General features: G+C 39.2%; 1 protein-coding gene across 4 annotated transcripts in view; it reads left to right on the forward strand.

Moving 5' to 3' along the window:
• Positions 1-16,470, forward strand: part of NEK6 (NIMA related kinase 6) — a 111,330-nt gene that overhangs the window by 84,289 nt on the left and 10,571 nt on the right. For all 4 annotated transcript variants that reach the window (XM_077835783.1, XM_077835782.1, XM_077835785.1 and 1 more), the window contains one exon: positions 9,947-10,041. In XM_077835783.1, coding sequence (XP_077691909.1) covers positions 9,947-10,041 — 95 coding nt within the window. The remainder of the gene's footprint in view (positions 1-9,946; positions 10,042-16,470) is intronic.

Raw genomic sequence — 16,470 nt, forward strand, 5'->3', positions numbered from 1 at the left:
CCTCTCTGTGGATCCTGCCCTTCCTCCAAAGAATTAGCATCCTGAAAGCAAAATGAAAACCAATGTGAAAAGGTAAAGAAATCTAGGTTTCCAAGGGGGAAAAGAGCTGTTTAGAGTGATGCTTGTTTCCAAATAAAAAGTACATTCTTGCGTTCAAAAGAGAAAACGTTTGGAGAAATTTGTTTGGAGAAAACGTTTGGAGAAAATTGTTTGGAGAAAAATAATATTTGGAGTAATAGCAGGTTTTACGTAATTGGCTAGATTTGTAGTTTTGTAGCAGCAAGAAACAGAGTCTGGTTTAGAAAGGTTTTTTTCATTTGAAAATTTACATTTTAGTAAGTGCGAATGATATTTCATACATATTTTATATTTAAGATAGCTAGATATAGATAGATATGATCTTATACAGGCCTAGTCTGTGGTATCTGATACTTCCTGTAGCTATGTTGCCCTAGCAACCACCCTGAACCATAATTTCTAAGGCTGCTGACCCATGAATTGAACACAGGGCTTATGCAAATATATTCATCTAATTTTTTTCTTTCTTTGTATTTCCTAATCTCAGACTGGCATAAAAGGGCATTCGGCAGCACCACAACCCGCCTGACAGGTGTACTATCTGGCCGTGGCAGCACAGCCGCCTCAGTGTCAGAAATGGAAGCCATAATTAGAGCAAGGAACAGAATGAATGTCAAACGAATTACCAGGCAGCAGATCATATTTGTCAGGAAGGATTGGATACATAACAATTAAGTGACAGTACACGCCGGGGTAATGAAAGAAAAATGAAAGATTTGCCCATACACAGCTCACAAGATACAAGCGAGTGTCTTGCTTGGAGCAACAGCAGGCTGCACGACAAATTATGTGGCCGGATTTTGAGGCTCCTGTTTCACCACCATAGTCTGCATTCATAAAACAAGAGAAAGGGAGGCCCACTTCCTGATAGACAGACCTGCAAAAACACATGAACAAACAAACAAAAACTTGGATGCATGCTGGTCCCACTTGGCCCTGACTGCAGTAAAACCAGCATCCTGTATTAATGAGGAAGGGAAGTGTGTTGGATGAATGGTAAACCCCACAAATAAAATGGTCAAATCGACTTTTCCTAGATGGTTAGAGGAATAACGTGTGGGAACTTGTAGGGTACCACATATTCTGCTGCTGCTCTTTTCACTGTAAAGAGATCCCTTGTTCTCAAAGTCTATGTTATTGCAGGGACCGCTCTTCATTGCTCAGTGCTTTACCTGAAATCTTCCACATTTTAAAGCAAACCCTTGCAGCTGAATTACTTGCTAAGGTGTATTTTATTAGCTGCCATTGCCAGGTAGCAGTGCTGCCCTTCTGACCTGTCTCCAGTTAAAGAAATTGCTCTCTCCCTCCCTGGATAAATCCCAGGTTTTAGCTGGAAAGGAGTGTGGAGATGCATATCATTAAAACTTCCAGTTATTAAGATTTTTTCCCCAAAACAGAGAGAGTCTTTGGTAAGTGGGATTTTTTTAAAACTTCATTTCTTTGGAGAAAATATTGCTTAACCCTTTTCACGAAAAACAAAAAATGTACATTCCAATTCTTTTGTTTATTGCAGTGCATGCGTAATTACATTTAAAATCTTCCCTTTTGCTTAGGTATTTCCCTTTTTGTACAATATGGTACCCCCTTGGCTCCCCATTTCCCTGCTAGGTACAAGAAGTTATTAAATTTAACCTAATTCCTCCTGTCCAGTAACAAAAGTGAAATCAGATGTAACAATTGGATTTCTGTTGTTTCCCACCCACGGTGCATAGCAGCTTCAGAGTTACAGTGGCTTTCTTCCAGCAAGTAACAGGAATGAGCAGAGTTGCAGTTTTCCCACACTATCTTTTCCATATGCTGCTCTTTAAACTTGTCTTAAAACCCCGTTGTAAATACCATGTTATACATTTCATCATTCCTTTTCTGAACTTCAGTGAGATGAGCAAAAAAAGGAATAAATCATCAGTGCATGGTATTCTATCATGCTTTGTGTAAAGCTGTTAAACACGTCTCACAGCATAAGTTAGGACAGTTTTAAGAGAAGATTGTAAACAGCAGAACATGGTCAAATATTGACTAAAAATTGAACACTAAATTGATGTAGTTTTGGTTTCTTATTAAATATACCAAACATTTACCTGGTACAACAATTAAATAGCTTATAGATAATTTCCATCAATGTTAAAATTGACTGCTTTTTTATTAAATTGATTACCGTATTTTTTTTATTAATGAAAATCCTGTCTGGTGGTATAATCAAAAATTGCAGGTTTGCATAAAAATATTGAAAAAAAAATACTTTGACATTTGTTTTGCCAAATAGACTCTCATTTCCTTGTGTCAGAGCAGATTTTCTTTTTGGGGATACCACCATACATGACAGACCTTCTCAAAACAGAACACACAAATAGCCATTGATCAGGCTGAGTGTGGGTTGCTGAATACGCATTCCTTCTGTGTTATCTGCTCTGCTAGAGGGCAATGAGGGAGTACGCCTTTTGTCTTGAGAAGATCTGGTGCACAAATACACTGGTCCCCATTGTTCTGCTTGCCAAGCCAGTGTGCCATTCCAAGCAGATTCATGGTACATTTAGAACTGCAATGACTAGAAAACAGGCCTCATTGAGAAACAAAGGACAGAGGAAACCTGTGCTTAAAATTTTAATTGCCCATCTTTTCAGTGTTCTGAGAATGTTTGTTTGTTCTTTTGGTACCTGGCAGTAGATACAGTATTTGTGGGATAAAATGCAAACTTCTAAACAAAGAATTGTTGGTTAATTTATTGTTATGGTTAGTAGATATAATTGGAGTACATAACAGATAAAAGGATTTTTGATTATTTGCAGTAGGTGGATTGTTCCTAATGGAATACTGTCTAAGTTGTATCACAACTCTTTGTAATCTACTTGTTGCATTAATCTCTCATAATTCCTTTTCTTATTTGCATGTACTCTTCTTGCTGTAGGAATAAGTAGATTTCAATCAAATCTTTCTTTAAGTTATTGGAATGGAATTCATACTTCAGGGTGATACCTGAAGGAATTTAGAGTAAACTTATTTCATGCTTTTGACCATTCTTTCACCTTTATCTTGCTTGTAAGAATCTGCATAGACTCTGCTATGGAGACAGCATGCTCGTCTCCTGTCAAGAAACTCAGCAATCTTGTGGTAGTTCTACAACTAATGAATGAATAAAGCCAGAGCAACATAAGGTGCTATGCCATCTCAATTTGACTTGACTGAGTCTCTCAAACTGCTGTTGGATTTTTCTTTTTCTTGTAACAGGAGAAGCTGCAGTGCATCCAGTCTCAGCTGACCACTTTCATTATTGTAGACCATGCTTATCCTGGGTGATTGAGAATAGGAGACAATTGCTGGGTGTTTATAGGTTTCAGAGGGGTAGCTGCGTTAGTCTGCATCAGTAAAAATGAGGCGCTTCTGTGGCACCTTAGAGACTAACAAATTTATTTGGGCATAAGCTTCCATGGGTTATATCCCACGAAAGCTTATGCCCAAATAAATTTGTTAGTCTCTAAGGTGCCACAAGGACTCCTCGTTGTTTTTTTGGATGTTTACAGTTCAAGGTTTCAAGAGATTACAAAGGACTAGGAGTAGATGAACTGTCTTAAAAATCTTAATAGTAGCTTACAAAAGTAAGAGTTCAGTGCCTTTCAATAGGAAGATTAGGATTCTTTTCAGTAAGTGTGCATCAAAGTATGAAAACGTTTTGTTTTGGCATTTAGAGCCTCATGTAGCAATGTGATGACTAGACTCCTTCTTAGGATAGCTGTAAATTCTTCTATGTAACAATTTACAGGCTTATTTTAAGAGATGAGGCACTTGAGAGTTGTGAGTACTGATTTCCTCTTTGAATTAGGGCCTTTGATTTTACTTGTACGAAATACATATTATGCTTGAACCATATTAAAAAGTGATTTTCTAACTCTGTAGTTATGACGCTTCAATATGTGTCTTGCATATCAATGGCAAGACAACAATCCTCAACATTTTAAATTATTTATTTGAAACATTTCTTAAACTAAGTTAGACCTGTGTGGCATCTGAGTTTTCTGAGGCCTGGTCTTCGCCTTTTCAGATGTAATGAGCATGTTTCAAAAACTACAGGTATTTCAATACATTGCAAAGTATGTTTAGAGAGAAGTGGGAACATCTCTGGAATGAAGGAATGCTTTAATCAGTTTTACCCTGTGGAGGCCCATGTCGTGTTCCGATATTTCTTGGTTTGAAACTGGGAATACTCTAAAGACACAATAAAGGTCAGAATTTGTTAGGTGGTTCTTTCATATTCAGAACTCTGTTCACTGCTGGGAGAAAGCAAAGCGATAGATTCAGAAACACAGTTCAGTATTTCCTTGTCAAATTGCCTTTCAGTTTATATCACAACCAGTTGTGACTCTGACATTTGATTGACCAATTTCAAGTAGATACTTTAATTTTCTATATTTTTCAAAATCACATAAACCCTCTAAAATATTTTGAAACTCTCTGTACCCTTTTCAGTCTGACAGTCTGCCTGAAGGCAATGGGAGGGCTGCGTGAGAGAACATGGCCACAGAAGAGTGTCGAATACCTTAGTTTTAAGCTAAGAGAAGAATAGAGGGAGAACCCTAACAGTATAAATTAGATTTTGTCCTTGTTTCCGTTTGTGAAGAACCAGGAAACAGTTTCATAGGGAACTCTGATCCCTGAATACATTGTATTTGCACAGGAAAGAACTCTGATAGAACCCAGCATACGAAAAGTTAAAACAAACAAAAAAACTCACATTAAAACCAAGAAGCCAGCAGTGATGATTTTAATGATGACAGAAGACGCCCCTCATGCTACCTTAAAGTGCTTTACAAGGATGGGTGAGCACTGTCACCACCGTGTTACAGAAGGGGAAACCAAGGCATAGAAGTGACATACCCATTTGTCCCGAAGTGATTCAGTGGCAGAGTTGGGAAAAGAACCTAAATCTTTTTACTCCTAGTTTGGTTCCATAGTCTCACACTCCCAGTTTGACTCAAAGAATATTTGAGAGGGAGGGAATATGAATCTTACATTTACAGTACTGCCTTTGCATATATTTTTGAGATGTGGGAAACAAATGGGCTAGCTGCCCATAATCTACCTGCTGAAGAATCAGCCTCTCCTTCACTGGATGTTACAAATGACCCAGAGGTGTTCTGGTGTCCTGGGATGGTTTAGCTGTAGCAAATACAGTACCTATGATAGAAGGAATAAGCATCGGTTTGATATCACTCAAGTATGGCAGTGTTCAAGAGAAGTGCTTAGATTTTCAGAGGTGGAATGGGAAGATGCTGACTTTAGTCATAAACCTCTCTACTGTTCTGTGATCTTTATAACTTAAGAAGCATTATTCTACCAGGTGGTGATTAATAGTGAATCTGAACAATATTTGGTATTTTCAGCAGGGCAAATGCCAAAGAAAGTTTCTGATTAATAGTCTCCGATTAGACTGTTCTTGTCAAATTGACTAATGTAATGCATTGGTAAGCCCTGGCTGATTAAATTGGAAGTCTTGTGCAGTTTTCTAGAAGATGCTCATTACAGGAGATTCCCACATAATGTTGGACAGGCCATAAAGAGAATTGGGCTTGTCAGTCTTTTATCATGACACTTATTTAAAAATTAATGTATCATTTTTGAAATGCAGAGACCTGCTTGTTCATATATTTGCTGACAACACTACAGTAATGATAGGTAAATGTGCAAGGTAGAGTTTATAGAATCAGCTCAGGCATGGGCTGCCCCACAAACCTATTTAATATAATGGAACAGCGTAATGCACAAAAATCAAATAAGGAATATGACGCATTCATCCGTATTATAAACACTGTCATTCTGCCTTGATCGAAGATCGCTTTCAGGCATTATTCAAAATGACAATTTTAAATTGAACAAAGCCTTCCAAACAGACCCATGCTAACATGGAAGGCAAGGCCATAACTTTCAAGCCCACACACTGTTATTTACTGTGAGCTTGTCATGCAGTGACCCAGAACAACTGATTTCAAGAACACTTAAGGCTGGAGGCCACCAGTGGTACCAAAGCATACTGAGACTTATGGGAATAAGAGTATAAATGTTCTCCATGTTTATTCCTACCACTGCATGTTCTGGAATTTACTCAGTTAATTTCAGACAGTAACGGGGTGGCATTCTCTCTGGCTCCTTCCAGTACTTGTAACTTTCTTGGCAGATCAGAGAAGAGGAGAAGCATAGAGAAGGCAGAGGTGGGGAAACAACTTATACATCAGTGTTCAGTGAAGAATTATGAAAACTCTTCACAACGATCTGCAGAGAATGCATAACTTTTGAGTTTCTGCTGCAGTTTCATGTTTTTAAACAGAAAAAATGTATAAATGATGTGTGTCCAATGCAATTTTTTTTTTACAGAAAACAGCAAAGTGTACAGGAATTATGTAAAGTGATCAACTGGCCCGCTCTATGCATTTTACATGCAAATAGGAGGAGATCCATAGGAGGTCTGAGCTCTGTCTGCTTTCACAGTATTCTGTTGTCTCCTGTTATGTCACTGCATGTAGTTCATTAAAAGGTTTAGTAACTAATGAGAGGACTTGAGTCTATCCCATGTGCAGCTACCTTTTACAGGAAGCTAAATCAGGCCAAAACTGGGTCACGGTCTATGTTGGAATATTCCTAGGCTGGGTAATAGTACTGGCTTAATAAGGAATGCTGTAATAGGGAGAGACTCATAGACCGGCATGGAGATGTAATAATTTCTGAAAGTCACTTTCCCTCTCACACAATATGTACCTATGTTGAATTTGTGCAAATTAAATTTTCAACCAGAGATACATACCTCACTCAGATTCATGTAATTTCTTATTTGAATGAACTATAAATGCAAGCTAAGATTATGAGATTCATAGAATATAGAATATCAGGGTTGGAAGGGACCTAAGGAGGTTATCTAGTCCAACCCCCTGCAAAGCAGGACCAATCCCCAATTTTTGCCCCAGATCCCTAAATGGCCCCCTCAAGGATTGAACTCACAACCCTGGGTTTAGCAGGCCCATGCACAAATCACTGAGTTATCCCTCCCCCCACAAGATATTGTAACTGGTTACTGGCCACTACTAGAAGCAGAATAGTAGACTGGAGGACCAAATGAGTGATCCAGTCAGGTACAGCAATTCTTCTTCCTATGTTATGCCGTATATTTTCTGACTATCGGAACTGTAATGAATTAATCCAGTAATTTCACATTCATGAAGTAGATTTTATTTCATTTTACTATTTTTATGTGAATTACGGCTCCTGCTTTGACAATATGTTTAGTATATTAAAATACTCCCCTTGTGAATAGCCCAGTATTAAAATGGCTAGGGTTTGGCACTGGTAGACTTCGAGACTCACCACACATTATGGGGAAGACTTGGGTTTGAGGCTAACCATGTGAATCTTGAAAGCAGCTGGGAGTGCTGTTTGGAGTTAGGTGCATGCTGCATCATTCACAAACACTTTCTAATGGATGAACATCTCAGGGATGATTAAAACCTTAGGCTGTAGGGGTCCATGCTGCAGTCATAGCTCCCAGAGGAGGATAGGAATCCATGTGTACGAGAGATGGGAAGGTAAAATGGAAGGACGGGGTGGAAATGTAATTACCTTAGTTACGTACACATACAGATATCTCTGTTATCAGCAGGGATCCACCCTGGAGCCTTCAACACCAAAGACTCAGACCTCTCCCGTTTGTGCCTTAGGAGTTCATCATGGATGACCAAGGCATCTGTATGCCTATGTAGCCATGTTTCTGCTACAGAAGGGTTAGTGAAAGACTATGACACACATTTGGATTGCCCCATGTTCCTTCACATACGATGAGGGGTGAATAATGAAATCCCTTTTTGCCCATATGACAGGAAATCACCCATTCATGTGTTAGGACTTTCAAGTCTTACAAAATCAGATTATTTGGAAACTGATTACTTGGGTGATGGGGCAAGTCTGTATTTATAGGGCCAAATTGAAGGCAGTGAAATTAATCAGGTATGAATTTGGCCTACATTTCCCAAGGGAAGGTTTTTACAAACTCAAAACATAAGTAGATATGAACACCTAATTAGAAAGATGTTACTTGCTGGGAACCAGGTGAGTTATAAAAGTACTAGAAGATGTGAGCTAGAGGTTATGGGCTTGTGAAATGCATTGGCTATTTCAGTAAACAAAAGTATGTGAGAGATTGTAATTGGTCCGTAGCTGGAATAACTAGTTACCACGTGTCCCAGTTTGTTTCAGTAATGCCTCAAGGTTGAGGAGGAAGGCACTTCACACTAAAATATGTGTAATAAAAATCCAGGATTGTCACTCTGCAGCCTAGAATGTCGTCTGAGTCAGTGTGAACTGATGGAATCAGCTACAAGCATGGATGAGAGCTCTTTTGTTTAGAATATCCTCCCTGAGATTTGCAGTGTGTTACCATCCAGTTTTTAAAGTTCTCAGCCATTTTGTCTTTATGAATTACAGTACACCTGTGCAACAGCACAGGCTTTCAGTTGCAGTAATGCATCTATCTGTGTCAGGTGTCCTGGACTGTTGTGATATCAGAGGTAACTCAATCGGCCATCACCCACTACAGCTAATTTGCATGCAACAGTTTCACTGGTTGTATGAGGAAGATTGCTAAGATTACTTAGCCCAAGTGCGTGACAGCATGGGCTTTGAGCTACTAGTACTTGTTATCATTTGCTTCCACCCCTTTCATTTCCAACGTTCTCACACACTTGTAGATCTTGTTTCTGTTTAATTTTGCATGGTTTAGCACCACAAAGGCCCATTGACTTACACTCTGCTCAGAAGTCTACAATTTATTTGCAGCCAGAGTTTTGAATGAAGAAATTGTGGATTTAACATGAGGCAATTTAACATTTGCCACTTTAAGGTCACTAGTAGAAGGTTAGGTAGGAATACCAAGATCAGAAAAAGAACAATTAACAGAGGGTTTGACAAGCAGAGAAAGAAAAAAAGATAACTGAACCCTGGATGTTTTTTATAAATGGAGTAGCCAAGAATTATTGGATGTAATTGAGGATACCAGGGTATCTTGTATTTTCAGTCCCACTAAATTGATTTGGGATTAAAATGTGTTTCATTGGTACAAGGGATTTATTAGTAATTATTTCAAACTCCTGTCCAAAGATGCCCTGGCAAATTTATCCTTAGAAAATACAAACTTTGGAAACAGAGTTGAAAGCTCATAGCTCCGAGTATGACGGAGAACTGCAAAAGAGTTTTTAATTCTGGAATTTTATAGATCATCCTGGCTCTTTCAGAAAAGTTTTTGAATGCCTACTTTATTACTACTATTTCTCCACTACAGCAAATGGTCTCTTGAGATCTCAAAGAGCTCGTTAGAGGAAAGGTATCTTATCACATTTGGAGCTGGTCTGTCAGGCAGCTGGTTCAGTGTGTGTCAAGTGAACATATTCAATTGATCTGCTGTCACAGGATTCCTGTTTTAGTAGTGAATGTTCATAACGTCTAACCTGCGGCTTCATGTGCCGTTGAGCGAACCAAGTGGAGAGTGATCATTTACCATTGTTCTGTATAAGCAATACAGTCCAAAAGTGCCCAGAAAGGTGGAAAAGAAGATTGTTTTCCTCAAAGTTCAAAAACATAAAATTATCACAGTAATGCCCGTCTGTTCTTTATCTGATTTTTTCTACCTTAGTATGGTTCTAAAAAAGAACATTTCTTCCATAGTCTTTTGAAACCATTGCTTATTTCATAATTGTGCAAACTATCTCCAATGTGTGGTTTGCCAGAGCCATTGCTCTTCACGAAGATAAACATCTGTACTTCATCTAGATCAAACTCTGTTGGTCTTTAGAAAGATAATTCCTGTTTTTTTTTTTTTTTGCTTGCTTTGTTACAGTGGGAACTCCATACTATATGTCCCCAGAAAGAATACATGAAAATGGCTATAACTTTAAATCTGATATCTGGTCTTTGGGCTGTTTATTGTATGAGGTAAGCATCTCTAACTTTTTCATCTTTGCATAAACAAGCACATAATAAAAGAAAACAGGAATGAATGAAGTAAACAGTTTAACTCAATCCTGTTTACATCTGATTTCTGTGAAACCCTATAAAATCTTCGTTATCTTGAGTTCTTTTTGAGTATTTTAAAAAGAAAGATATTAAACAGATTTTATTCAGAGCTGGTTTAGTGCATCACAGTAAATATTAGAGATACAGATAGCAGCAAGCCAATTTGTCTCATTCTTTACTCCTATAAGCTGGGCAGTTATTGGAAGAGCATATTTAGAACTCTTTCCTAAATACTAAGTTTGTTTTAAAGACCAAACGTGTCATTTTAATGTAATTTAGTGTAAAGAGCAATGAGTTCTGAAGAGTTGAAATACTTTGACCTTCCAGAGCTCTTGATGAAGAAAACTACTGTGGTTTTTAAATTAATTTACTGTTCCCAATGAGAGGATTTAGTTAGATTTTTTTAAGTGTTTAAAGCCATGCAAAACCATGTAAGAATATAGTTTTCAAAGCAGAGATCCTTATTGTGAACTACATAGTTTTACATACTTAGTGTGTTCTACATACTAGATATATTAAGAAGAAAGTTACTCTTGATACTATGATTTTGTGAGAACGCTATGCCATTAGATTTTTCAAGTGTTCAGAAAAATGATCAATTAATGGTATTTGAGATCCATAAAAAAAGTTGTATTCATTTAAACAAATAGGTTACATTATAAATATATGAAACAGCTTTGGGTTCAAGTGAGGGTACCCAAAATTTAGAAAGTGCATGGTACGACACTCCCACCCCCCCCAAATTTCAGTTGAGAGCCCACTATAATGTTATAACCCAGGGCCACTTCAAAGCTTTGGATGCTTACGTATTTTGGTTGTTTTTTCCTGGTTAATTAAAGGATTGTCAAAATGAAATGATGTTTGTCATTGCAACTTTTCACAATCGTGGAAAAAAAATCAAAATACAAATACCTGGCATAAACTGATCAGACAGTACAGCAACTTTAGCTAGGTTTCTGCATAAACTAGAGAAACCCTACTTTTTCTTAAAGAGAATTTTATCTTAAAAGCAAACTAGGCAGTGCTCTTCCCCACAAGAGTTAAAACTGTTCGTTACTGTTTGTTTACTGCTGGGAAGAATTTACTCATCTAGGTGGCTAAATGCTTGTTTAACAAGGTCATGTCCTGTCGTCAACACAGTACCAAGCCTGAGTCATGCAGTTCAATGGGTGCTGATTTGTGGGTGGGCAGGGTGTGAAAGTGCTGTGTGGTGAGCACCTAGAGAGAGATCAGTGCTGGGAAGCCAGTATAATAAGTCAACAGAATCCTGCTAGAGGAATTAAGCATCCATTGGGAGCTGCTTGAGTCAACAGCTGCGTGCCGCTTACATGTGCGAACTCCGACACCGTCTGCTTAGATGCAATTAGGACTTTGGTATTTGTTCCTAAAAACGTTCTGGACCAAATTTATCTGCATGTCGGTTTTTAGGTGCCTGTTACGTTGGTATCTAAACACTGACCTATGCCCACCTGAAGTCCTTTCCACGGCAAAGAAAATGCAGATGCTCCTTAGTCAGCTAATGCATGTTTACCTGCTGTCCTGGGCCAGAGACGTGCCACAGAGTTTAGTTAATGGAAAAACAATGAGGCTGGATTTAATACAAATGCAGTGAATGGCTGCCGTGAACATAAAGGCCAAGGGTTGGTCTTGGTGGTCTCTAAGCAAAGAGCAGCTGGACCTGCTGAGAAGTAGACTTGCTTGGACAGAGATGAGTGGTGTATCATAACAGTGACTTGTGTGTGAAATTCCATTGGGGATTAGAGGGATGGGCTAAGAGGACACACAGGTCTGATGCTGTACACCACGGTCAACAGAGAATTGCCAGACCTTTGCCAAATAATGCAAACCACAGACAAAAACATTCTGGCAGGACTGTTGACGACTTAGAGCCAGGAAGCAGATAATGTAGAAGGTAGTTTCCTTGGCTGCTCCTCTCTCACAAATTGTCCTCCCAGTTTTTGGTCCCGCTCTGTGCCTTCTCGTCCACAGTATGGTGCAGGAAGACCTTGTAAGGTAGCATGTGGGGCTGAGGGAAGGTGATTAGAAAGTTAGACATTGCTGCCAGAAGGGTGGAAACAAATCATATTGCCTCTAAAATCATTGTGAATAGTGCCTTTCAACTGGGGTTTGTACGGTGCAGACCTACGGTCCTAAAGGAGATCTTACCTTGGAATCTGTGAGACAGCCATACAAGAAAAGCAGTTGGGAAACTAATATTTGTATATAGGGAAAAGTGGTCGATCAATAAAATGGAGCTTTAAAACAGCATAAGCTCACTAAAAGAAACCACTTCTGTCAGAGCTGGAAAATCCTGCAGATTGGCTAATCGCACCATTTCAATATCTATTTAACAATGAGAAAATAGGTGTGTGTTAGCATTTGTTTAAGAAATGTTAAGATGTGCCAAAAAGCTGTCTTGAGCATGCTGCCTACTCAGGGCAACGCGGCCCAGATGTGAAAGAGGGCTTTTAGCCTAATGAAAAAGCTGTGCTAACCAGTGTTCCCACGCACGTGTGGAATGAATTTTGTTCTGTCCACCAATATGGAGGTGGGGCCGAGGGGTTTGGAGTGGGCTCAGGGCTGGGGCAGAGGGTTAGGGTGCGGAGGGGAGGGCTCTGGCTGCGGGTGTGAGCTCTGGGGAGGGCTCTGGTTGCGGGTGTGGGCTCTGGGGAGGGGCCAGGGATGAAGTGCTTGGGGTGCAGGCTGCCCTGGGGCTACAGCGGGGAGAGAGGACTCCCCCCACTCTCTCTCCCCGCAGCAACACCTGGCCTAGGGGTGCGGGATAGGCGCCTCTCCCCTGGCTGCGCCAGGGCCAGGGCTAGGTTGGGACCGGGGAATGAGCACTTCTCCACCAGGGCTGGGCTGGGGCTGGTGGGGAGAGGTGCCTCTGCCCGCCGTGGCAGGTCCGGGGCTGGGGGAGAGGCGCCTCTCCCCACTGCAGCCCTGAGCATCTGTGCGGTGCTTAATAGGCTGCTGCATGGCCACGCAGCTTAGTGGGAACTTAGGTGCTAACACCAGTGTGTGATAGCCTCATACTGCAAAAGGAGGAAAGCAGCAACTCGGTTCTAGGCTCTCATGATCATAAACAATTGTGGAAACGTACTCCAGCTGAGTGAAATGTTTCTGGGCCCAGGCTTAAAATTCATGTGACCTCTAGGAAAGGAATACAAAGGACTTTGAATCCTAAAGCAACAGCAGCAACAACAAATTCTGACTAGAAACAAGGCACATATTTTTAACAGAGGGTAATTAACTATAGGAACAACTTATCACAAGTTGTGGTAGATTTCACGGGAAATTTTGAAATCAAGATTTAGATGTTTTTCTACAAGATGAGCTTTAGTTCAAACAGAAATTAATTCAGGGATATCCTGTGGCTGTGCTGTGCGGGAGATCACACCAGATGAACACATTGGTCCCTTCTGGACTTAAAGCCGATGAATGTACAAACCAATTTAAAAAGCCTGCTGCTTTACATGCATGGATCCTTACTATCTAAAGATACTAGTAATATACACAATGGAACTATAAAGTGTAGCAGTATCTGAAAGGTGTGTATCATGTTTCTATCACCTGAAATGCATCCCAGAGACTTCTCTTTATAGGGTCATTGTGAGGGAAACTTGGGCTTTAAGAATTTAATAAAATTTTTACATTAAAAATAGCTGGAATTGTTCAGGTTTGACCTGAAACTGAGATTTCCAGTAAAGGTGTTGCTCAGCTGACGCTCTGATGCCTTTTATTTGCACCATTAGTCCTACCGGGGGTAAGAGCAATAGTGACAGTGGCCCAGGTTAAGTGCTGCTGTCCCATCACTGATCAGTTCAAAGCGAGTTCTTGATCAGGCTGCTTTAAGATTGTTCCTAAGTATGGGTTCTGCTGTAGAGAAGATCTCAGATTTTGTTTGGAGAGACATATTTAGCCTTATGCTAAGATACGGTTTTGCTGCACATTAGGGTCCCCTCATGGTGTCGTAGTCTAAGCGTCCTAGCATGCTTGGCAAAATAAATATGCTTTTGTGGTGGTAATAGTATAATTATGTGTGTGCCATATGTGGCTTGAAAAGCATTTTTGTACTTGCTGTCTATATAGGAAACCCTTTAAGTTGTGGACAAGGTCTGATATTTTGACCTTGCAAGAAATACTGGCCAGTTACCATTTGATTTCAGTGAATAAAAAGTCATTATTTTTAGACATTTTAAACTTTGCTTAAATTATTTGAAAAATCAAATCTATACGTCTCTTTGAAGGATCTTTATTTTATTCATGCCAATTTCTTGTAATAAAAAACTTTTTTTTCCCATTGGGCTAAAAAGTGGGAAAATAATGTTTGGCTGGTTATGAATCACTTCTGATACCTCTTTTCAGACATTATTTGGGAGATAAACTCAAGAGAGATTTACTGTACAAATTACCTTCAGAGATGTGCGTGTCAATTGGAATTCCATTGAGTAATATTGCGGGAGGGTGTTATGTCATACAGCACCATCTTCCTGTGACATTTACAATCACACATTGATTTTTATTACATCTTATCAAAATAGTGGGAGGTGTCTTCATTCCCCACTTCCCTTGGAAATCTGTCATCCAGATAACTTCAAGGGGATAAAAATAAGTTCTACGTTTCCAGAATGTAGCCACAAGCGATGGCTTTAGCACTTTTAACAAGATGATCAATTTAAACACTAACAGGATTTCATATTTTTTAAACCAGTCATGCGGTGTGGTGGCCAATTTTAAATGGAGATCCGGCCATTCTGCTGTAATTGTTCTAACCAAAATGTCAAAAGCAAACCCAAATGTGGCATCGCAAACTGTTGTTAGCAATACATTTGGAATGCCTGCACTCACAATCCTCCAGTTCACATTCTTGGCTGTTTTAGTCAGAATTTATAAGGCATCTTCTTTTTCAGTTTTAATTTTCTATTTGCCAGTCTTGAAAAGAACATGAGTGTTGTGTTCATTTTTTGTTTTACTTTGCATATGGCTATGTAAGGAGATATGGACAGTGATTTTAATTGTAATTGAAAGATCTTCAGATTTCCAGGAATTATTGACTTTTTATTGAAGTCTACAAGACCTATCTGGTACGCTTTTGGTTACCGTTTTCCTGACTCTGCTTTGTATTTGTAACACACAGATCGTCACCGTATCTGAGAGAGACCATGGAATCTGTGCTTTTTTAATTTTAAATTACTAATGCCAGTTTGCTCTTTGAAGATCCTGTTTATCACCGATGACATTTAAGATTATACAGTATATACTGATAATCTGTGAAACTCAGAACCACAAAAAGATACAAAGTAGACACTGACTAAAGATTCTTATCTGTGTGCATCATGTACACTTTTTATGTTCTCCCAGCCTGCAGTTGCTGTCTGTTCAGTAGAGCATATCTAGCTGCCTGCTACAGGGGGACATGATGTTAGATTTCATTGGTACTGTGAAATTCAGTTCTGCAAACATTCCTAACTACATGTTACACAAAGTAGCTACAGCTGGAAACCTACAAGAAAAGTGAAGCTGGGATTTTCCAAGGAGCTTGAGGGAATTGGGCACCTAACATCTATTGAATTTCAGAGTAATTTTAGGTACCTTGAAAATTCCACCTGAGTTGCCACATGTAAGCATGTTTGGACATCTGACACATGACACTGGCAAGAACTACCTGAAATATATTTAAACTTGAAAATGCATCATTGTTTCTCTAAATTGACAGTGAAACTCTTTTCCATTAATATCTGGCAAATTAGTGAGTGATGTACCAATAAAAATTGTGGCTACAGTCCCACAAAATGTACTTAGTCCTTTTATTTTACCAAGTATACTTTAATTTTAATTATTTGTCCTGCTCTGCTAATACATGGGACATATTTTGTATATTAGTGAACTCTTAGTAAAATGCACTGCAGAATCCTGCTATTCTTTAAAACAAACAAAAACCTTTGCTGGGAAGTGTAGTGGGTCCACCAGTTTTGTTGTGAGAACGATCTGATTTGTTTACTGGTGTGGTTTAACTGAGTTAAAAACTTTCTGTTAACTGCACAGAGCAAGCCTGAAAGCAATGTCTTCAAAACCTGATGTAATTCACGTGCTGCACCTCTGTCCTCAAATCACTAATAGTCTGTCAATGTACGTATCTAAACTATAGAATTTCAGAGCAGAGTGTCTTGAGTTGATTTTTTTTAAGTACTGCTGGGAGCTCGCTGTGTGTGTCAGCAACAAGACGATATTCTTTGGATAGCTTTCACAGTGCATGATAATGAGCAAAAGACTAACAATTAACAAATAGCCCCTTATTAAAACCATAGCAAGAAGCATCAACTTCAGCCGGCGTTAATATGAAAA

Source organism: Eretmochelys imbricata, chromosome 16 (assembly GCF_965152235.1).
Source record: "Eretmochelys imbricata isolate rEreImb1 chromosome 16, rEreImb1.hap1, whole genome shotgun sequence".
In the NCBI taxonomy this organism is placed as follows: domain Eukaryota; kingdom Metazoa; phylum Chordata; order Testudines; family Cheloniidae; genus Eretmochelys; species Eretmochelys imbricata.